Source organism: Taeniopygia guttata, chromosome 10 (genome assembly GCF_048771995.1).
Source record: "Taeniopygia guttata chromosome 10, bTaeGut7.mat, whole genome shotgun sequence".
NCBI lineage: Eukaryota > Metazoa > Chordata > Aves > Passeriformes > Estrildidae > Taeniopygia > Taeniopygia guttata.
Genome location: NC_133035.1, coordinates 20297352 through 20320694, shown reverse-complemented (window position 1 = coordinate 20320694; position 23343 = coordinate 20297352). Strand labels below are relative to the sequence as shown.

At 49.3% G+C, this 23343-nt stretch overlaps 1 protein-coding gene across 4 annotated transcripts; it reads left to right on the top strand.

Moving 5' to 3' along the window:
- Positions 1 to 2212: 2212 nt before the first annotated feature.
- On the top strand, positions 2213 to 19832 carry GOLM2 (golgi membrane protein 2). 4 transcript variants are annotated; one of them, XM_012568852.5, is made up of 10 exons: positions 2213 to 2935; positions 8469 to 8523; positions 9509 to 9611; positions 10649 to 10739; positions 11554 to 11698; positions 11914 to 11994; positions 12333 to 12431; positions 12913 to 13086; positions 15775 to 15942; positions 18643 to 19832. In XM_012568852.5, the coding sequence occupies exons 1-10, from the start codon at positions 2609 to 2611 to the stop codon at positions 18714 to 18716; spliced, it is 1317 nt and encodes a 438-aa protein (XP_012424306.1). In that variant the 5' UTR covers positions 2213 to 2608; the 3' UTR covers positions 18717 to 19832. The 4 variants fall into 4 exon arrangements, with proteins under 4 accessions (XP_012424306.1, XP_030136979.1, XP_030136978.1 ...); XM_012568846.5 differs by having other exon boundaries at positions 2474 to 2935; positions 11551 to 11698; XM_030281119.4 differs by lacking the exon at positions 15775 to 15942 and having other exon boundaries at positions 2471 to 2935; positions 18643 to 18915.
- The last annotated feature ends 3511 nt before the right edge of the window (positions 19833 to 23343 follow it).

Here is a 23343-nt window from a genome sequence, read left to right as displayed (position 1 = left end):
TGCCCTGTCCTGGGCTGTAACACTACAAGGGTTGAAGCAGCAGTTTTTTATGTTCTTTTGCATGTTTTCTCTGCTGATAAAGGCTCTCATGCTGTTGCTTACACTCCTCTGCAGCACCACCAGTCCTGAGGATTCTTCCTTGGAAAATGTTAACACCTCCCAGAACCACTGTAATTTTATATTATCAAACTTCTGCACATTTTTATGACATCCTGGTAATTCTAACAAAAAAGTCATTCAATTACATCAGTTTTTTTCTTTGTGACAGTAGGAAAAAAGTCCATAAATGCTGGCTGGGTTACTTCTTGATCACATTGGTGGATATAAGAGGTTGCTGGTTTATTACTATTTTGTTAAATTACCTTTGTGTATATTAATCTGGTAGTGGCAGGCAAATGGAAAAGACCCATGGAAGTATCTGGTGTTGTATCTGGTTTTGATAAAACACCAAATAAACTTTCTTCTTTGGATCCTTCACTTTCTCCATGATAAGGACAGGGATTAAGGCTTAGTTCTTGTGCTTGCCCTGTTTCAGGATGAAACACCCACTCCCGTTCACAGCAGATCGTGGGCAGAGAAGCCGAGGATCAGCCAAGACATTGCCAGAGGCTGAGCTGAACATGCCATGGGATACATCATCCCAACACACAGTGTAAGGTTACAGCCAGGGAGATGCAGCAGGAACACCTTTTCAACCAGGAAAAGAACAGACTAGGACAGGATCACAGGGCGTGCAACACAGAGGAAATTAAATGGCAAATTTACTGGAAAAAGAAAACTCTCTGGTATTGCCTCAGTTCCCAGATACGCAAAGGAAATCACAAAAAAAAAAAAGTGCAAGGGCAAGTTCTAACCCTGAACTCTGAGGAGTGAGGAAATCAAACAAATTCCATCAGGAAGAGCTGAAACAGGAGAGGGGCCAGAACTACGGAGCACTACGTGGTGAGATTTTTGAGCCGAGACTTACAGGTTAGTACAAAACCATAGTGTGTGAAACCTAGGTCTAGATTCAAAAAAATAAACCCAGGTATAGTTCTGAGCTCAAATCTGCCAGATTTCTATTGTATTTTCATTATTTAGACAAACATTTCCTGGCTTGCAGCGGTCAGGCTGGCACAGAGTAAGTGCAGCCAGAAGGAACAAGCTGAACAGGGCAGACTTAAACCCTGGAACCATCCAGCCTCACAAGGAGGGAAAATCCGCAACGCTGGATTTGGAATGTGAATCTGCACTGCCATCTGCAGAGAGTAGGCTGACAAATTAATGGGCCATCAGCGTAGCAGCAATTAAATTGCCAAAGTGCAAATATTGGTATGTAAAGTATGGAATCAGGTGGGAAGGAGAAAGCTGTGACACCATTGTCACAGCTGACAATTCTTAACAATGTATGCTATATCTCAGGAAGGTATTTTATACCTTTTTTCTTAAATATTGTTCTTTCTGCTTCTTTTAGGAGGAAAACTGATCCTGTTCTGTTTCTCCCACATCCTCCCCACACCATTTGCAGCTGGAGGTACTGGGACTGTGCCCAGAAGCACAGTGTGACCCTCTGCTGCCTTGAGGTGCTTGGTCACAGCAGAACTCTTACTAAATCCCATCACAGGGAGTAAAGCCAAGCCCGAAGTCTCTGTGTGGGTGAACACCTGCACACCTGATTTCACTGGGATCTTTGGCCCCTCACAATGAACCCTGACTTTGCTGGGATTTCTCTCTCTTCTCACACCAAACCCTGACTTTGCTGGGATCTCTGTCCCCTCACAAAGAACCCTGACTTTGCTGGGATTTCTCTCTCCTGTCACACCAAGCCCTGACTTTGCTGGGATTTCTCTCTCCCCTCACACCAAACCCTGACTTTGCTGGGATTTCTCTCTCCCCTCACACTGAACCCTGACAAGCCAGAAACTCTTCTCACTGCAGGGCCGGACGGGTTATTGGGCAGGAGCTGCTCCCTGTGAGGGTGGGCAGGCCCTGGCACAGATTCCCACAGGATCTGTGGCTGCCCGTGGATCGCTGGCAGTGCCCAAGGCCAGGCTGGACACCGGGGCTGTGACTGTGAAGCGTTTCCCCGCACACGGCGCGGAGGCTTTTAATGTCCTTTAGCCTGACGCCGCCCGCCCAGCCGCTCCCCCTCAGGGCACAGCCGCCTCAGGGCAGGCGGGACGCGGCTCTCGCGAGCGCTCCGCGGGCTCGTCTCGCGAGAGCCGCGAGGGGCGGGCGGCGGGCGGGGCGCCGCGGTGGCGGCTCGGCCGGTCGGTCCCGCACGGCTCGGCTGGCACCGCCACCGGCACCGGCACAGTCCTGCCGGCCTCCGCCACCGGCACCGCCACTGACACCGGCACCGGCACCGCCACAGCCCTGCCGGCACCGCCCGCTCCCCTCGGGCTCTTCCCTCCCGCCGTCCTCTCCCCGCTCCCCCTCAGCGCCTCGTCCCTTCTCTCACCCCCCCCACTTTCACCCCCCCACCCCATCCCCGCGGACCCCCCAGTTTCCCCCCGCTCATTCCCGCTCCCCCGCTCAGGATTCCCTTTCCCCTCACACCCCCCGCACCCTCAGGGCTCGCTGAGCGCCGTCCCCGCCGCGCCCGGAGCCGCCGCCCCCGGCCTGCCCCATGGTGGGGTTCGGGGCGAACCGGCGTGGCGGCCGCCTGCCCTCGCTGGTGCTCGTGGCGCTGCTGGCCGTGATCGCCGTGCTGGGCCTGCACTGCTGGAACGCGGCGTCGCGGCAGGCCCTGCTGCGGGAGGAGCTGGCCGAGCTGCAGAGCCAGGCCCAGCGCACCGAGGTGGCGCGGGGCCGCCTGGAGCGCCGCAACTCCGACCTGCTGGGCAAGGTGGACTCGCACAGGAAGCAGCTGGAGCAGAAGGAGGCGGACTACAGCCAGCTGAGCAGCCAGCTGCAGGCCAGGGACGGCCAGGTGAAGAGGTGCGAGGACGGCAAGGTAAGGGCAGGGGGCGGCTCAGCCCGGGGCACTGGCAGTCCCGCCCGCCCAAGGTGTCCCCGCATCCTCTGCAGCCCGGGAGCGAACCGAGGCTCGGGTTAGGTGCTGCTGGGACAGCTGCAGCGCTCTCTGTTCTCCGAAAACGTCCCCAAAAAGAGCTGGAGATGTCCTGTGAACAATGAAAATCCCGAGAGAGCACTCGTTTACAATCTGCTGTTTCAAATTTACTTATTGTTTTTTAGCTTTCTGTCTCTGCTCAGAATATTTGGTCTTTTGTGATCATTCACATGCAAAACCTACAGTTTCAAGGGAAATGAAACGAGTGTGGTGTTCAGTAGCACCCTGAGCTTGCCTCTTGGAATGCCTGGTACAGCACACTCTGATTTTCATGCTGCCAGCGTGTACTTGAGGGAAAAAAAAAACCAAACAACCCTGCTGCTGACTAACATGTCATTTTCCTTGGCTTGGAGAAGCCAAGCTCATTGAAAATTCAATTGGCCCTTTCAGTGGGGGTGGCCTGGGGATTTCTTTTGTTGTGGAAGATGAGCGAGTGGTTCAACTTTCACTGTTGTGCTTTCATAACTGAACTGGGAAGTTCACGGGGCTCAGCACACAAGTCCTGCTCAGGAGGCGTGTGGGGTGTATTTGCATGCAGGTCATCACTGTGCTCATTGAACACTGTTCTCACAGTGGGATTTATGGAAATGTCACATCTTCAGGGTTGTTACTGGCTACGTTTGTTTTTCTGGCCCTTTCTTAATGCACATGGGATGAGCAGCCTCAGAAAATGCACTGAGGTGTCACAGAAAATGCCAAATATGTACATGTCACATTCCAGAGTTAGATTCCCTCAAACTGATTAAGTTTGTATTAATGTTTCCTACCGAACCATCACAATTAAGCCCTTTGTGTGTTGAGCAAACATATTTTAAATTTTTGTCTCTCCTTAGACTGCAATAAAAACTCAAATTGGATATGACATGGGCTCCATGATCTTAAAGGTGTTTTCCAGCTTCAGTGATTCTAAAGCAGTTGGGGTTTGGCCAAGATACTTCCCCTTCTGTCTGCAAAAGGGCAGTCAGCTTGTTTGGTGTGTTAGTGTCGCTGCCTGTGGGTGTAAAACTCCCCTGGCAGGATTCAGGTAAGCTGCCAGGCACTGGAACTGCCCAGGGAGGTTTGGAGTCCCCATCCCTGGAGGTGTCATTCAGTGCTCTGGGTGGTGACAAGGTGGGGATCGGGCACACGTTGGGCTGGATGGTCCGGGAGGGCTTTTCCAGCCTCGGGGATTCTGGGATCAGTTGCTGGGCTGCATGACAAGGGGTGCTTTTAATGCAAGGAACTGGTGTTATTGTGGCAATCTGTGCTGTGTTCCTGTAGGACAGCAGGGGAGGAGGTGTGTGTGAGAGCTGGGCAGTGCAGCTCTGTTACTGGAGCCATGGGGCACAAACAGCTGCTGCTGGCTGCCCCTGCCTGCCCACCCACCCCTCTGCTGTTCCCCGAGATCTGAGTGTGACACTGCACAGGGCAGAACCCGAGGCCAGCAGGAGAAACCTGCCCAGTTAACCTGCCAGATTAAATTTAGTGTTAATTGCCTGCAGTGTGTGCCCTGAGTCTTCCTCCTTTGTTCCAGAAGCTGCCAGTTAAGGCCCTGTGAGCTCGTGGCTTTTGAACATCCTCTCTCTTGTGTTCCAAATGTTCAGAGTGCCCTAAGAGGCCAGAAGAGCAGGATTTTATCAAAAATCAGTCCCTGGCCTGTTTTCCTCCCATGTAAGCCACTGTCTTTTCTCAGTGGCAACAAGGTTTATTTTTTTTTCTAAAACCCTTTAAGGACTACTGCTTCTCTGAGAGTAGAGAATAAAGCTTTGTTTTAGAGAATGAAATTCTGTCACAAGGAAACAGTAGTAGATATAAAGTGTCTGACCAAAAAAGGCTTGAATGATAATTTTTTTCCTCTCAAAATAGAATTTGGCAAGTCTGTCTGACCAAACTGATCATTACCTGTGATCTTAGTTTGCGAAATGCAGGAGCTGAAATAAAATCCCAACATTGATATCAAGTGATCATAACAAATTCAGGCTCATTTTAAGGAAAACTCATTTGAAGAGTGTCAGTACCAGTTCTGCTTTGTGCTCCTTTGTCCTCAGCTGAGGTTCTTTGCCTTGTGGTCACATAAATCAAGTGCCTTTCCCAGTGCTGAGGCAAGTCCAGTTTCTGCACCAGCCTCCTCTTGGCTCAGGGATTTCTGGAGTCAAGGCCAAACCCTTGGCTCTCCCCTCTGTCCCCGCTTGTGGAATGAGCCCGTCACACTGCACCAGGGTGTTGTTTGCTCTGGGGAGCAAATATGGGAGTGTAACCCAGTGCCTTGTGTTTCAAAAGAAACAGGAAAACATGACTTGTTGGGAATTCTCCCTCCTGTGGTGAGCTCCTGAGGGTCTGTTGGACCTGGAACAAACAAGGAGGTCTCTTTTGAAAGAGCCTGTGAGAGGCAGGCAGGGGTAATGCCTAGCTTGGAATTTGGGCAGGTGCTGCATGCACAGCTTCCTGAGCATTCCGTGGGTTTTTGGCAGCGTGCCGATGGGTTTGGGGTTTTTCCGCAGCTTAGCGCATCCGTTTGCCGTAAGCGCAGTGGGACTGGCAGGAGCCCGTGGTGGAGAGGTGGAGAGGTTCCAGGTGGCAGGCGCCCAGCCTGCAGGGAGCACCTCTCATTCCATACCTGCTGCTGGCCGTGCCAGGCGTGGGGCACTGCCCTGCCCTTCCTGCTGCCCAGAAGTGCTCGGCATGAACTGTTAATCAAACATCCCCAGCAGCAGCTGGGTCTGTTCTTTGTTGCCAAAACTTGGTGACTCCCCAGTTTGCAAAGCTGTGGTTTGACAGCAGCCATGTGGAGTTGTTACATGGCAAGATTCACAGCTCAGGATTCTCTGGAGGGTTGCCACATGACCGTGCATAGGATTTCTGGTGGGTTTTTTCCCTGTGCAGGGCTTGCTGGGCTGCAGAGGGTTTATGTTCTCCATCCCAAGTGCTTGGAAAGGCCCTGAGGAGCCCCTGAGAGCTCAGCAATACAAGCAGGTCTAGATCAAAGGAGGATGGGGCCCAGGAAGAGCTGGACCTGCGCCATGGCTCATGGATTGTGGGTTTTGCATGTGTAGGTGGAACAGATCCCATGAATCATAAAAAAGCTTCCTCCTTGTCTGTCCTTCAGATGAGGGACATTTGCTGTCAGCTGAGCTGGTTTGGATATAAATTCTGTCACTTCTCTTTGAAACTCCAAGTCACCAAAAGGAAAGATTGTGTGATAAAAGTGCTGCATGTTCCCATGCAGCTCCTGCTCACAACAGCAGCCCTCCCCCAGCCAGGCACTTGGGTTATAGGATAAGCAAGAGCAAATGGGAAGGGTTTGTGTGTGAGGAATTCTCATGGATGACAGTCTGAAAACAGACCCCACTACTTCCCAGGATCTCCTTTTTTCACAGATTTATTGGGTTCTGGGAAACAACTGCATGAGAGTGGAATACAGGAAAATATGATTACTGCCTGTAGTTTTGCAAAAGAGGGGGAGCTACTTGTTCATTCACACAGCAAATCTCTGTGTGTGCCTGCTCCCCTGTCCCCAGGGCACGGTGGGTGCCCAGTGGATGGAGAGGCTTGGTGGTGACTTGTGTCTCCTGCTTCCCTGTGTGTCTCCTTCCCTGTGCATCCCCACTGCAGGGCCAGGTGTGCATTGGGAGTGAAGCTCTGCAGGTCCTGCCCAGGCTGGCCCCGATGGGATGTTGCTTTGTGCATCCTGTAAGGGGGCCTTGAGTGCCTCGGTGGGCAGAGCAGGAGACAAACGTGGCTCTGACGTGCCAGGAGGCTCCTTGAGTGTCCCTGTGAGGAGCAATTTTGTCCCTCTTTCAGAGCCCTGTGGTCAGAGGGCTCAGGTTACCTAAAGATCACGTTCCTGGGGGAATTAATAAATGCTGACAGATTAGGTGTGGAGCTGGACTTTATGGTTGTGTTCCCGGGTTTGGAGGAAATATGTTCAAGGCTATTCTGTTTATTTTACTGGTTTTTCTGTTCTGTCCCTAGAATTTTCCAGTTCTGCTTGCTTTCTGTTTTTGGGAAAAGCCGTGTGAAGCAGTGCTGTGTCCTGGCATAGGTGGGAGCCGTGGTGGTGCCTCTCCAGACCCTAGAACCCTCTTGGCTTTTGTTTTGGGCATGGGTCAGGATCTGCCTGCACCCCGCGTGCGCTGCTCCAGGGGCGAGGCAGGGTCCTGCAGTGCCCTGCTGCAGGGACAGCCAGGATCCTGCAGGCTGGCACAAAAGCCCTGCTGCCCAGGGAACCTCTGCTGTGTGCCCGCAGCTGTGGGATGCTCCGTGTGCACTGTGCTGCAGGAAAGCTCCATCTCTGCATCTCTGCACTTCCTGCAGGGCTGAGGTCCCAAGGCAGGAATGCCTGATCGGACCCACACAGGACAAAGGGATCAGCCTGCTCAGAGTGCCTTTGCAACAGCAAAACCACGATGGGAAACACATTTAAAGAAGGAAGAATTTGATAAAAGGGAAGGCTCAGGTGCAGGGAGGAAGTCCTAAAATCAGGGCAGGCAGATGTGTTTTGGGGTTTTTTGGCAGGAAACAGAGGTGACTGACGCAGACACTTCAGGGACTGTGGGGGAACTGAAACAGCCCCTGTGTCCAGGTGTGTCCCTGAGCATGTCCCTGCACGTCCTGGCAGAGTGGCTGTGCTGGCACTGCAGTGTGCTGTTCCAGAGGTGATGCTGACCTTGTCACCCACGTGTGACAGCCCTGCTCAGCACCTTCCTGCAGTTACCCTTTGCATCACTGTGGAACTGCAGGAGAAACAGCCACAGCACCCGAGGTGCCTGAGGGCAGGCAGGGATTTTATCTGCTTTTTCAGAATAGTCCACACTTAGTCTTTTTCTTCGTTCCTGCTGGTCTTTATGTAATGACAAAACAAAGCATCTTTACTTCAGGACTTTGTGTATGTGCATTTCTTACTTATTGTAACTATTTTTTTCCTTACTAAACATGCCAAATTAAAAGCTGTTGTTGTTTACTGGCGTGAGATTCCCTCTCAAAATAAAATGTGTGTTAGGATGTTAGATAGCAACACATAAAAGATCTATTTAAATATAACAATTCTATTATCTCATATATCTTAGGTAAAAATTGGTTTTGCTGTTGATGCTGTATTTATTTTTATCCACCTGTGCTTTGACATTGGCCGTTTACTGTCCCTCTTGCAATATCAGGATGCAGCATGTTTATTTTAGTCGAGACAATCTAGGTTTTTTTGTATAAATATGTTCTGGAATTAAAATTTAAGCCTTTGTTAGCAAAGCCTGAACACAGTGTTTGGTTTGGTGATGTCACTTACACTCACTAAATACACATTTCTTAGATTTACAGGAACTTTGTGCACGTCACTCCGATAATCCTGTACATATGTTGCTTCACCAAACAGACACACCTGAGTCTTCACAGCCCAAATCTGCTGGTCACCCGTATTTATCCAACCTTTTCTTCCTTCCAGATGAAGCTGCAGAACAACATCTCGTATCAGATGGCAGACATACATCGGCTAAAGGGTGAGGGCTTCATGGCCAAACTCATTTGGCAGGCTGGAGCTGTGCATTTTAACTGCCCAGTGCTGCAGAATGCAGTATAAATGAAGGATCTGGTGATGCTGGAACTCATAAAGTGAATGATTTCTCATAATGTGAAATCTGACTGTGTTTGTTACCTGGTGTGGGTAAGTGCAGAACTGGCTCTCACTTTGCTGCAAGAGAGGATGTGTGTTCTGGCACTGCTGAGTTGCATGACAGTAGAATCATTTGCATGGCCTAACATGCAGTTTAGCAGAGTTTGCTCAGAAACACTGTGATGGTTATGCTGGGTTAGAAAAGGTCCAGGACACATCTCTGCAGTTCTGTACAGACATGATTATAATGCCTGGGGTGTTGCTGTATTGAGAGCACTTCAGAGTGAGCGACAACGTGATGAGGTGTGAACATGCCTGCACACAACACACATGAGTTCTGCCTGTATCTGTGTAGCTGCAGCTTAAAATAGTAGGGAGCTTCATAATTCCTAGCCTGAGGGGCAGGGAGAACTTCTAGTGCAGGTGTGAAGACAGGAAATCCGTGTTGGCTTTACGGGTAGTGGGAAGGTGCCTCCTTTTGTACACTCACTGCCACAAACAGCGCTTGAGCATCCTGCCTGGAGTAGCCTGGCAGCACTTCTGTGTTACCCAGGGTGACAGGACCATTCAGGAAATCATGGAGATTGCCAGCAGAGAAGTGAAGCAGCGTTGTGCAAGGGTTTTGAATGCAAAGGTGCAGAAACGTTTAGGGAGATTGGCATAGTATCAGAGGACTTTGTATCTAATTCATGCTGCCATCTGGCATGCATGAGTAAAGTGGCATCTTCAAATTGCTTTAAGAATCTTTAATCTATGTCTAGACATGAAACTTGAGCAATTTCTCATACTTAGCAATATTGGAAACTGTATCTGCCGTGGGGCATTTTTTCTTCTCTTTCTGTATTCACATTGGTTTTGCTTTTTTGGCCTAGAACAACTGGCAGAGCTACGGCAGGAATTCATCCGCCAGGAAGATCAGCTGCATGAGTACAAGAAGAACAACACGTACCTGACAAGGAGGCTGGAATATGACAGGTATGTCCTCAGGAGTGTTGGTAGCTGCAGGTTGGTGTGTGTGACGGGGACCTGTATTTACTAAAAAGTGCTAATTAATCTCGTGTCTGCTAGTCCTCAAACACGAGTGTGCTCACTTGGTGATGTACCTGAGCTGGCTGTTTGACTTTCAAGTTCTGTGTGGTGTTGTAGTCCTTCCTCCAACGTGAGATAGGAGCTAAGGAAAGTCTTGACTTAGTGGAATCGTTCTGCATTTTTAAGTCAATGTATTTTTTATAACATGGAGATTTAGTTCACTAACACATGAAGGAGTCTAAAGGACACAGTCCTGTGTCACCAGCATTGTTAAATACTGCCGTTCTAGCAGTGTAGTTTAATTTGTTTCAGCTGCAGCTGAAAGCACCTTGTGTAGATTGAAATTTTAAGTTGACTTTAGCCCTTCCAGTTGATGATAGAGAAACAGGGAGGACAAATACTCCTGCTTTGAGTAGGGAGGAAGACTTAACTCTTGAGAAAGTGTTTGAAACTTTTACACGCATGAAGTTCTGTGCTGTGCTGGGAGTTTGTGGCACATGGGAGTTTTGGTGATTGGGTTGATGTCGTGGCTTGCTGGGGAAGTGGGGCAGCTGGCTGTGTATTCAGATGGTGTTATTTGAGTTGGGAGCAGTAACTGATAGTGGCACTCGTGCACCTTCTCCGTTGGCAGCCAGGAGAGACACGTTGCTTTCCCAGAGGAATTAATATTTGTGGACAGATTAACTGTGGAGCTTCACCTTTTGGTTGCATTCCAGCTTCTGGAGGAAGTATATTCAACACCATTCTATTCATTTTACTGGGTTTTTTTGGCTCTCTGCCCATTTTTTTCCAGCTCTGCTTTCTAACTGTATTCAGTCCATTCCCACTCCATATACATGCCAGGGCCAGGCTTCTTGGACAGACTATTCTAGTTATATCTCACGTTTGGTTTTTTGTGCCACTTCATATTTTTCCCCTTATTTTATTTGTGGGAGAGCAGATCCAACTAATGAAGTGTAACTAATGGTGTGTTTCTCCTCAAGCCTGCAGTGTGGGCAGCAGATCAAGGAAATGAGAATGCAGCATGAAGAGAACATCAAGAAATTAATGGACCAGCTTGCACGGGAACAAAAGGTAATGCCAAAGAAGTTTGTGTTGAATGAGAAGAGTCCAGAGCCTGATGTTTGCCACAGAGATGTGAAGGCCCAGGACATTGTTTCCCTAGCTTTGTGTTCAGTATCCCCCATAGCAACTCTAAGTGGGTGTTTGTGTCAGAAATCTGCCTGCTGTCTCACCCAGTGGACTGAGCTCGAAGCTGAGGCCAAATTCTTTGCTGTGCTCCAGCACATCCCCATGATGTCATTGCTGAGGATTTCAGCTGTCTGTAACATGGATATCGCTGTTCAGCTCTCCAGGGTGGGATCTGTGTTCTCACAGCCTTACCCAGGTTACTGCAGGGCCTGAGGTGCTAATGTGATGCAAATCATGATGGTACTGGAATGGTAGCAAGGGTGTGATTACATCAAGCAGGCTGCCAGAATTTGGGCCTCTTTCCTGCAAACAGATGCTTAAAATCTTGTTTCCTTACTTCATCTGTAGAATAATAGACTGAGAGCAAGTTTGTCACATCTTCTCTTACAGTCTAGAATTGTATCAAGGCTCTGACCTTAAGGCTGATGTTACCTTAACCTGTTTTTGTTGTGCTTAGCACCTGTGTTTGGCAGCAGACGTCCTGTACCTGTGCTGTGTTGCACATTTTCTCTCCAGTTGTGTTTCCAGGTCCCCAGGGTCCAGCTTTTGTGCATAGAGTGCTCTGGTCTTTGTTTTGGTGATCATTGAATTCATAAATGCAGTTTTGCTGACCAAAAGTAATCTTGAATTTGAGGATGGTTTTTTTTTGTAATTTCCAGGGAAGTGTTTAATGTTGTCTCCTTATTTTTTCTAGCAGGCCACACAAAAAGTTCAGTCTAATAAAGACACTGCAGTCAGCCCCAGCAATGGTGACCAGGCAGTACCTGAGACTGCTGCAGAGTTGGAAGATAAAGACATAGTGAAAAATGAGGAGCCTTCAGAACATGTTGCAAACGGCAAAGGTATTTCCTTTTTTGGGCATTTGTGATAGAGAATGGGCCAGTTGGGTTGCCAGCCTCCAGACTGTGCTTATCTCTGAAGCAGAAGAAGGAATTGTTTGGCTCAGGTACATTGATTAGCTGCAGTGATTGTTCTAAGTTAGAGCATTCCACAGGAGGGAAATTCACAGTTCAGACTGAAGTGTAGTAAGGCAGAATATCCTTTTCTTCTCTTGCAGAGAAAATCAAACCAGGAGGAGATGCAGGCATGCCTGAAATAGAAGATAATGACCCTGCTAAAGCTGAAGATACTCCCACTGGTTAGGAGAAATACTCTTCATTCTTTCACATTTGGGTCTTGGTGATGTAGATGTTGTGTGTGAACACCATGTGGTTCACAGTGAGTGCAGGCTTTTAAAACCTCTCTGTGGTAATAAAATTCAAGTGAGGTGTAAAATCAGATCATTTCTACTGTGCCTTAGAGATTTGCATTCTCAAAATGGAATGTTTTGGATAATGCCCCTCCTGAAATCTTACCTTTTATATTTTCATTAAGGAAATTATAAAAAAATAGAAGTTTACAGGATTGTTAGAGCAAGAGCAGGTAAATAGTGTGTTTGTTTCACGTTAATGCTTTTGCCCCTGTGTTCTGTTTTAGCTTTAAAGAGGCCACTAATTTCAGCTCCTAAAAGTGAAGGTGACCAGCCTGTTATCAATCTTCCAACTGAGCAGCCCCATGCTCCAAACCTGGCACCAGGTAAAATTCCTGTTAGCGGGTAACGAGGCAATATTTTGGTTACAAGAAGAAAACTAAGGATTAATTTCTTCAGCATCCAAGGCTGTGTAAGATAAGTGCTTCAAGTGGACAGAGCAATTTAAATGTGTTCCTCCTTACAGTACTAATTAGGGCTGCACCACCCTCTCAGGGGTTGGTTGTTGATCTCTTGGTAGCCACAATCAGATGTTCCTGTCACCTGCTCAGTGTCCTCCTGTCCCTGGGAACAGCTCACTCGAGGGTGACACGGGAAATGTTTAGGACATGGGAATGTAAAGTCCTGCAGTGAAAGGGTTTGGAGGAATGCAGTTAGAAGAGAGACAAACCCAAAGAAATTAAACTCCGTGCTTGATTGAGTCACTTTAAGGTCAGAGAATATCAGGTGATGCCTGCACTGCAGGTGGCTTGTTCCAGTCCTGTCCTGCTAAAATTCTGAGTGTAACTTCCCATTTCAACGTTGTAGGTTTGCCCAGTGACAGTGATGGAAATGCTGACATTGCCAAGCAGATCCCTCCAAATTCTCTCCAGCACTTGAATTTTGAAGAAAATGTGGAAGCCCAGAAAGAGCAGAAGATTGAGCCAGACCAGATAAAAATCCCAAAGAGCCGAGTTAGTGACTTGCAGAAGATTAAGCAAAGTAAGTTGGCCAATATCACACACTTCAATATATTAAAAAAATCCCTTCCTTTTTTATCTCTGTAAGTGCCTGTCTGGAAAATTGGGACCATTGCAGAGGGTGGCTTTGGAGAGGGAGCCTGAGAAGGAATATAATGTGTTCCTGGGTAAAAGATAGGCTTTAATGTGATTTTTTTCACATGTACATTCAGTTATTTAAAAAAAATGTTTCGTTATTGGAATTTAAGACGTTTTTGGAAATTACTGCACAGTTAAATTGGTTAAGTCAGAACTTTGATACATGCAGGATGCTGAGTTACTCACTTTATTACTTGACTTCAGTACACTTTTTGGACAATATTGTAGGAATTCAGCCAAAACTGAGAAAACTTTGGTTGTTTTAATATCACTCGTAGAACTTTGTGATGGAGCAGGGACAAGTGTATTACAAATTGTCACAGAACCCGGGCAGGCCTGGCTTTCACTCTGTGTATCCTGAGGTGTGCAAGGCGCGTTATTTTATCAAAGCAGCTTCTGGAAGAAACTTCTGAAGTGAGAAAGCTTCTAATTTCATTTGTTGGATTTGTTAATGGATTGTCTCTTCCCTGGTCACAGATTGAATGATGGGGGGTAGTTGTGTAGGCAGGAGCTGGAAGGAAATGTCTCCATTGTAGGCTGTGAGGGGGTACCTGAGAGTCAGGAATTGTCCCCAGTTAGTCTCTCCTCTTTGCTCCTTCATATTCGGAATAACTCTGGTTGTAGATTGTAACGGTGCAGCGAGGGAGAGACTTTATCATGGAAGGAAATCGCTAATCCAGGTTTGTGTAAGGGTCTGTCCTGATGGTCAGTGGCTGCTCAGAAAGTCCATTGGTGACAAACTCACCCTGGTATGGAGGAGCCCAGCTGTGGCACAGCTCTGCAGCTCCCACCGTGGGCAGGTGCCTGCCTGGTGCTGGTGACTGGGAGCTGAGAAGCAGAGCGTGCAGAGTGGGACTGTTCAGCCTGGAGGAGAGAAGAGTCTGGGGAGACCTTAGAGTGCCTAAAGGGGCTCCAAGAGAGCTGGAGAGGGGCTGGGACAAGGGATGGAGGGACAGGACACAGGGAATGGCTCCCACTGCCAGAGGGCAGGAATGGATGGGAGATTGGGAAGGAATTGTTCTCTGGGAGTTGACAGGGGCTGGGATGGAATTCCCAGAGCAGCTGTGGCTGCCCCTGGATCCTGGCAGTGTCCAAGGCCAGGGTGGGCAGGGCCTGGAACAGCCTGGGACAGTGGGAGGTGTCCCTGCCGTGGCAGGGGTGGCACAGGATGGGCTCACTGGACTGTGGTTCCTGAGCTCGGTCTGTGGCCTTTGTGGGCCTGCTGCATTTCCTGGGATCTCTTTCTACACTTCAGCCTTTCCTTCTGTCAACTTCAGTTCATTCAGTTCTTCTTTATCACAGTGTCTCTGGCTATCCCCGGGCTGGTTTTGCTGGAAGTTAGGTACAGGCCCTTGTCTTCCATGGCTCAGTTTGGGTTTAACACGTGCAAATCCCTCTGTCCTACTTGGCTTTTGCATATAATGCAGTGTCAAAAATGCCAACAGGATCACTCCAGTCAGACATGAACAGGCAATGAATAATGTATGGAACTTTGGATTTCTAAACAGATCATGGGTGTTTTCTTGCTTGTTTTATGAAAATACCTGTAGCTGGTGTTCCTGTATGTTTGAGCCGTGCTAGGTGTGATTCTGCTGCTTTTCCCCCATACAGAGAAGCAGGATGGTACTGCTTCTGGGCTTTTATATATACATTGTTTTAGAGAATAAGTTCACTTTTGCGTCTGTCCATTTTTAATCCTGATGTTGAAATCATTCTCCAGTTTTACTTCTCCATTAGTTGCTTGCAGCAGGAATCATCACCTGCCCTGGCAGCCTTGGTGCCCAGTGTGTAAGAACTGTATCACACTTTAATCCCATTTTTCCCATTTATACACAGTCTTCCAGGCCAGTGAGCTCTGCAGACTCAGACTGCTTCCCTCCAGCACTGGGCTGGAGGAGATCTCCCTGTGTCCCATTGAACAGCAGCTCTGAGCTGACATCACACCAGTAATCTCTCACCTGGGTGATTGCCTGCTCATTCCGTACTTCCAGCTAATTCCTGTTTTTCTCGTGCCTTGTTTCAGGATCTGAAACCACTCCTAGTTTTTTGTTGGGAGATGGAAATACTGGTTTTGGGACATTTTGGAGATGGTTAGAGCTTGCTAGGGAAGCAGAGTGTAAAGGCAGGTAGTGAGCGGTGAGGAAAGGCCTGTGCTGGGCTCCCTCCTGTGCCAGCAGGACACCCTCTGCAGGCACTGCTGGGCACCAGGGCAGCGCTGGTGGCTCCGGGGTGTGCAAAATGCCAGGCCTCAGCCAAAGGGACTACTGACCCTTCCTGTGCTTTTTGAGAAATCTTGTGTTGGTGCCTGTGGGCAATCCCAGGTGGAGCTGTTTGGTTGCTCACTCAGCCCTTCCCGTGGAGAGGGGAGTGTGGGACAGTCACGGAGGTGTCACCTGCACGGAGGTGTCCATGAGCCCTGTTCAACCCCTGCCCCAGCCCTCTCCCTTCTCCCCCTTTCTCTCAGCTGGATCTACCACAGACCCTGACTGCCTCCCCCTGCGATCTGCTCTCATGTAGGATCTCCCTGTTTCTTTCCTCTCTGCTGCTGACTCACTCCTTTCCTACTCCACAGGCCGGTTCTTTGATGAGAATGAATCCCCTGTGGACCCGCAGCAGGGTTCTAAACTGGCAGATTATAATGGGGATGATGGGAACGTGGGTGAGTATGAGGCAGACAAACAGGCCGAGCTGGCTTACAATGAGGAAGAGGATGGTGATGGTGGAGAAGAAGACGTCCAAGGTGAGCTTGGGCCTTACCTCCATCCCATTGTGATAAATCCATGCTGAGTTACTTGTTGAATTTGTGTAAAGCCTCTCTGGTTTAGCTGATCACAAATTGCTCAGACAGAACAAACAAGCTTGAAATTTGGTCTCGCTCTCTGTGGGACAGCAACGATACAACAGTCTTGAGAGAGGGTTTTGGCACCTTACTGGAGTTGTCTAGAGTTCCTGCTAGGAAAAGCAAGACTCTGAATTCCAGACATGGTTTTACCCAAACCCCCAGCTCTGGCCCCTGGCTAGGAGGGCTTTGGGCCTTGACATTTCTAAATTGTCAAACAGAGGAATGAAGTGGTTCGACTCCTGCTCTTGTCACACCTGCCTGGAGCTCAGGTGATTCCAGGTGGTGAATCCAGGTGTCACTTTTGTGCATTATACACAGATTCAACAGGCTTGTGGTGTTCTGCTAACCCACCTCGGAGCTCCTGACCCAGTGCTGCCTAACACCTGCGTGTGCACGGCCATTCCCTGTCCTGCATGCAGCTCCTGCATCGCCTCCCTCCATGCCTCTGCCTGCCTTGTCTGCCTTCTCCATCCAGCTGTTGGGGATATTTGGGACAGGCCTGCATGTCTGTAGGGTAAACACAGAGAGTATTTCCAGTTAAATTGAAGTGTAAAATAAAGGAGAGGGAAAAAAATAGGAAATGGGACAAAAATCCTACAGGCCCCCTGATTTTTGACCCTCATAATATAAGTTATATAAGTTAATAAGTTTTTAGCTGCAGGATTTTCAGGCACCATTTTTAACTGGCGTCTAAGTAGAATGAATGGGCAAAGCCAGTAGAAAGCAGCTGACTGTGTGAGCTCAGTGCACTGTCAGCAGGCTGGCACTTTGAAACTGGTGCACAAGGGAAGGAATAGGATGGACCAGAACCTGTGGCAGTTAATTAACCTGATAATGGACCGCAGTGCCGTTTGCTCTTGTCCTGTCCCTTGTTCTCTGGGAGAGGAGCCAGACTGTAGGTGCTGCCACACGGTGCAGGGACGCAGCTCCCTGTCCCTGTCCCCATGCCACAGAGCTCTCGTTGTCCCTCAGAGCTCTGTGCTGCTCCGTCAGCGTGAGGTCCTGCCTGTGGGGACCTTCCTGGGGGAGCTGCTGGCTCAGGCAGCAGGGGTGCCACGAGCAGCTGCAGCGACAAGGGCAGCATTCCCCGGTGCCACCTTTCAGCTCCAAGTGGTGGGAAAATGTTAAACCCCAGAGACTGGGCTTGTGTAACTTGCAGTGTGAGTGGTGTTTGAAAAAACAACTCTGACAGTGACCCCATCAAACATTTCCCGTATCCAGGTGGTGTCCCTGCAAGGTCCCTGCTCTGGTGGCTTGGAATTTGAACTTGAGCCTTCTTCTGATCAACCCCTCTTTGTCTCTGTATAGACAGACTGGATTAAGAGCTGGTAGTTAAGGTTAAAGGGTGACTTCTGGAAGCTTCTTCCTGAGGGATGGTCTGAGCAGAGTGTGTTAGTACGTCAAACCACATTTCCCAAGCTTTGTTCTGTTGTTCCTTAATAACTTGTCGTGTTGGCTTGAGCTGTGATTTAAGTGTGGCCAGTGGAGCTTCCAGGGACAGTATTCCAGAAAAAGTGGCTGCTTCAAGCTTTATACTGATTTGTCTGCAGGGCAGGAGAGGGCAGAATGGGGGGGAGGAGGGGGGTGAAGGGAGGGTGGTTATAATTGTTTGGGGAGGGAAAAAAAAGAAATGAGGATTTCTGTCTAAAAACTGTTAGAAAACATCACCTGGGTCTGCATCAGTCTGAGCAAAACCTCTGGCATGTTCCATAAAGCCACTGAATTCCATATGGTTTCTCCTGCTTCTAGGAATGTGTGGGCTTAGATTGAAATTATCCAGGGGAAATACCCAATTTGGGGGATGTTCCTTGGGGCAGGGCAGCAACCAGCCTGGTTCTTCCCCTCAGGCACCTGCTGAAGGACAAGGAGATGTTCAAAGGTGGCAGCTTCTAAAATATCTTTTAGTGGTGGCTGGATGCTGGAGGGGGAGTAACTCCAGGATGTCCAGGTGCTGTGGTGGCACTTCCTTATGGAACAAACCTGTGTCATGCAGGTGAGCTCCGGCCTCCTGCTGCTGGAGCAGCCCCTCAGGCCCCTGCCTGGCTCCCAGGCTGCTGGGTGTGAAGGTGTGGAGAGCTCCAGGCAGCTCGGCAGCTCAACCTGGATTTCCTTTGCTGTGAGCAAGAGTCTTTACTGATGTAAAGGAAGAGCTCTGAGGTGCAGGAAAAGCTTATTAGTTGGAACAAATGGAAGTTTTAGGGTTTTTCACTTTTTGAGGGAAAAGGTATGGAAGGGGTCCCAGGGACTTCCCTGTGCTCGTCCCTGAGGTTCCCACCCTCTGTGAATGGTGTCAGCTCTGGACATGGGACTTTGAGCAAAAGCTGGTTTTGGTGGGGGAGTTTGAAAGTCTCAAAGGCCAGCAGCTGGTGTGCCAGTGCTGCAGGGTCTGCAGTCAGGCAGTCTGTGAGCCCTGCAGCCAGAGTTCCCCTGAGCACTGACAGCTGGGCTGGACCATCCTGTCACCAGCCCTGGTCAGCTCGGGACTGTGCCCTTTAGCAGCATGTCCTGGCAACTGTACTTCCATATTCTTTCAGTGATACCGCATCAGGTCTGGTCCGAGCATTTTAATTGTACGCTAATTACAATCTGTAATTGCAGATGATGAGGAGAGAGACCTGCAGAACGACCTGGGGGACTACAGCAAGTCCCGCCTCAGCGAGGGGGTCCTGTAGGCCCCGCTCACAGAGAGCTCAGCCCAGGAAACTGAGGTGCTGCAAAACTGGACCTGTTGTACTCCAGTGTTTCCTGCTTCCAGGGAAGCTGAGGATCAAGTGCCGAGAGTGCTCAGCAGCAGGAGGAGAGGACCCCTTCTGTAAATATGTACATATTTGTACTGTTGCAGGTTGTATTAAACCCACATCTTTGCTGTTACATGGAGCTGGTTACTCAGCCTGGTCCTTACCTGTAATAATTTCTACACTTAAACCCAGTCTATAAACACAGGCTGAACTGTTTCTGCCACTTGGAACCTGGAGAACTTGTACAGTTTGTACCTGATGTAACAAAGCCACTGTGGAAGCCATGTACAGCCAAGAACTCCTTTTCTACAGTCCCACCTGTGTGGCAGAGTTGCTGCTCCCCAGTGCTGGGGTTTGTACAGCAGTGAGGATGGCATGTCAGAGGGACTGGGAATGAATGGTTCAATAACTGCTCCTTCCTCACTGCAACCCAGCACCACATCCCACTGAACTCTTGTACAGTGACCACATCTCATAGCTAAAGCTGCAGATTTGTAGTAGGATTTGAATAATTCAATACATCCCAAACTAATAGCTCGATTTAAGAGGCGATACAAATAATTTGCAGCTTGTAGGAAGTCTTTGTGTTCAAGAGGGTGTGTCAGTGAGAGACATGTCCAGCAGCTGTGTCAGCCCCTCGATGGGAGGACCAGCCCTTACCCAGGTAAACAGGCTGTGGGTGCTGGTGTGCTGTCCCAGAGTGTCCATCCCAGCTCCAGCCACCCCAGTTCATTCCCAGTTCGATGCCCTGATCCTGAACACCCACCACATCCCACGGTTTGGTTTTCTCCATCAGATCTGTAAGTCAGACCCTTTTCTGTATTCTGTGTTCAAGCCCTTTCAGAATTGATGGAGATGATTCCATTGCTCTGCAGCAGTGGGAATGAGGGGGATTGTTCCCCCTGCTCCCCCAAGGGCTCCTGTGGACACAGGCTGTAGGCCCTGATGAGGAACTCATCCCCGTGCTCTGGTGCTGGGCTGAAGTAATGGGTCAGGTTTGCTCCTTGCCAGCTCAGTGAACCTCTTAAATAAAGTTCAATGCTTGTACAATTGTGTTATGGGTTTTTAAGGCAGTTTATTATTACTTCAAGTGTCAATGGCAAAAAAAATTCCCCCCAGTTTCTGCATTTAAAAAGTGGAACTCCAGCTCAGTGCTGCATCCCAGTTCCAGCTGAACCCCGCGTTCTCCAAAGTCGTGCAGCACCACACGGCACAGCTTGGGGAGACCCCTGAATAGAGCTACTTCTGAAATGTCGAGATTAAACCATTCTGTCCTCACAGCTGCTCTTCCCTTCCCTGCCCCTCACCAGGACCATCCCTCCTGGGCTCTGTGCTGAAGGTGGGTTGCTCCATGTTCCTCCTCCTCTGCCTTTTTCTTGCATTCCATGTTTTCTCTTTTTTTCCTCTTTCCACGCGAGTGATTACTCTGCTTCACCCTTGTGTAGCCACCCGTGGGGCTGCTGGTGAGGGTGCAGGAGGCCCCCAGGATGGTGAGGGGTCTGCAGCACCTCTCCCCGCAGGAGCTGCGGACCGTGGGCTCTCAGCTGCCCTGCAGCCGGGCTGTGCAGCGCCGAGGGTGACAAACCAGCTCGGGTTTGTTGGGAAATGCAGCTCAGCCATCCCTGTGCTTAGTGTGGAGCCCGCTGCCGTTGCCACGGCAATGGCACACGGACAACGCTGACAGACCTCGAGCAGCTGCTTCCCGAGCCCGGGAATCCCACCGGCTCTCTCTCGCATTCCAGGGCCGCAGCAGAGATCCAGCAAAGCCTCTTCCCACCGCACCACGGCCAGCCCGCCCAGGTAGCCCCAGCAGCACACCCGCTCCCTCTGAGGCTCCAAATCCCTTCGGATCCACGTGGCAACGCACTTCGCACAAGGAGCTGACATTGGGCTGCCAGCGCTGAGGGATGAGTTCAGGCAGTGTTAGAAATGCAGGCACCTCCACCCCACAGCCAGAGAAACAACTCCAGTCACTCCAGCCAGTCCTAGCTGCCCGCTTTTGGAGGCTGTCAGCAAACAGACTCTGCCAAAGCTTTCCCGAAGTCACATGGATCCCACAAAAACAAAGAATCACTGGTGAACCCATTTTAATTTCAAAATGAGGAAAACCAAACTGATGGGCAGGATCTTGCCAAAAGGTCAAACCCAGTTCTGGATGAAACAAACCCCTGTATTTTTCAGCATTTTAATAGCCATGAAGAGCTAAAGATACTTTGAGGTGTCAAGAAACAAACAGATGAGAGATAATGGTTTGTGGATTTTATTAAATGTTATCAGTTTACATTTTCATATATGCAAACCCAGCAACAGTGGGAAATCCAAAGCCTGCAGGACAGAAGATCTGGTGAGTGAGTGTTCTGCAGTAGTACATACAAAAAGTACAAAATGTTTTCTTCTCTATAAATCGATTTACTGCCCCTGTTTACAGTTTGCACACTGGATTGAACAATGCTCATTCATGTGGGGGTTTTGGAGGTCCTGAGCTCTCAGCAGGACCCATTTCCCATTTCCTGTACACACACAAACTCTCTATCTGAAAACTTTCTCCTTTATCCGTACTAACGAGAATTTCCACATGCCATAAATCTGTCAGCCGCAATCCCTGCTCCGGGAGATACAGAGTGCTTTCAGCAACCTGGCACCCAAGTAGGGAAATTCCAGCTGAAGGAACCTGGGACCCTTCCTTGAGGAGGCTGACCAAAATACTTGATAGGAACAAATCTTGCTGCAATGAACTAGAAAATGTGAGATTAGGCACTTTATAAGGCGGAGCAGTGTCCTGCTGTTCCAGCTGGCTCCAGCACTCAGGAGACCTGATTTCTGTAGTTTAAATAAAACAGGAAAACAAACCCACAAAACCAACCAGGGCCATCTCTCCCTATTTATGAGTGCAGTGGAATTTTCAAGCCAGCCAGAAACACAGTAGTGATATTTATGCCTGAACACTTTTATGCCAATATAGAAACCATAATACTCCCAATTCCTCAACCTATATGAAACCTGTGTAGCCACACTGGGATGACTGGGATGGATAATCTGCAGTTCAGCTTCCCAAGGCCTGCTGGTGGCTGTGCATTTCCATCCCTGGAGGGATGTCTCATGCCACTCCAGTGCTGCACTGTGCCAGATCAAACACAGGCTCGTTCCGGGTGTTTCTGCGGGGACTGGGAGCAGATGAGTGCCTGTTGCTGTCAGCTGCAGTGTCTGCAGGGAGAACAGCGAGTCTGGAGCTGCTCCTGGACAGCCAGATTGGCTCCCAGACGCCGGGGATGGAGCAGCAGCACAGCCTGGGAGCTGCTTCTCTCAACTCTGCTCACTATCCAACAGAACTGATCCTCTTTGGAAAGGCAACAGGAATGGCAAACACTGGAAATGGGCAACAGTGACATACAAACCCAAAGAAGACTCCTGGATTTGCTGAGAAGTGCCAGATGCTGAAGTTAAACTGCAACTGGAGCTGGAATAAACCCCACCCAGCCCTGAGCTGCAGATGCTACAAAAACCTGCTCCACATGAGCTCTGCCCCATCAGGGAGCTCACTCTGGAGAATGTTGGTTTATATGATGTATAAACACAGAGCTAAGGGCTCTGCAAGGCTCAGGGGACAGAGCTGGGAGGAAATCCTCAGCCCTGAGGAATGGCCTTCAAGGAGCAGTGGGGATCCCACTGCAGGAATGGGCAGTGTTCTGACAAGTGCACATTTCCCTTTCGGTTTCTCTGTGAAGTGAAGCAAACATGCTCCTCACATGTCGCAGGAGCCCGGATCCCCTGGCCAGGGGAAGCCCAGTGCTGCCAGCTCAGCCTTTTCCTTGGCCCAGACACACACTGCGAGCTGCCCAGGCTCCGTGTGCCGGCACAGGGTATTCACGGGGCTGAGGCTGTGCTCCGCGGGGAGCAGGGTACAGCAGGGGACTCTGAGCAGCACAGCAACACCATCAGCACGATGGTTTTCCATATTCCCTTTCCTGCCAGTCCAGCCCCTTCTCCCTAATTCAGCACCAGGGAACTCAAGCACGAGGCGCTGTGAAAAACAAATTTTGATATCCTGTTACCCAGAAAAGGGCAGTGCTCATTGCTATAAAGATCAGTTTGAATCCTGAGTCACACATTTAATCTCTTGTCAGAGTGTTTTTGGCCGTGCTGGTGCTCACACAAATATCTGCTTGCTTTGAATCTTGCTGGATCAGCTCCTCTGGCCGCTCGTTTCATTTTAATTACATGGCTTGAGAGAGTATTTCCACCCACCATTTCCCAAAACTCCCACTTTCTAAGTACTAGTGACTGTCCTTTTGGGGTAACAGTGTGAGACATCACACAGTTATCCTGTCATACAGGTTCCTCCTCAGGGACTGCCAAAACATCTTAATGAGGCTCCAACATGCCCAAACTAACCTTTTTCACAGCTGATCATTCACAAAATATCCACAAGAAATACTTGAATGCTCTAAAGGAATATGGTTCCCTGTTCTGAATGAGTTTCCACTGCTTTCGTACTACCTCTTTCCTATGGTAAAATTAGCTTTATAGTGTCTTCTGTTAAAGACAGAGTAGTATGGTCCTG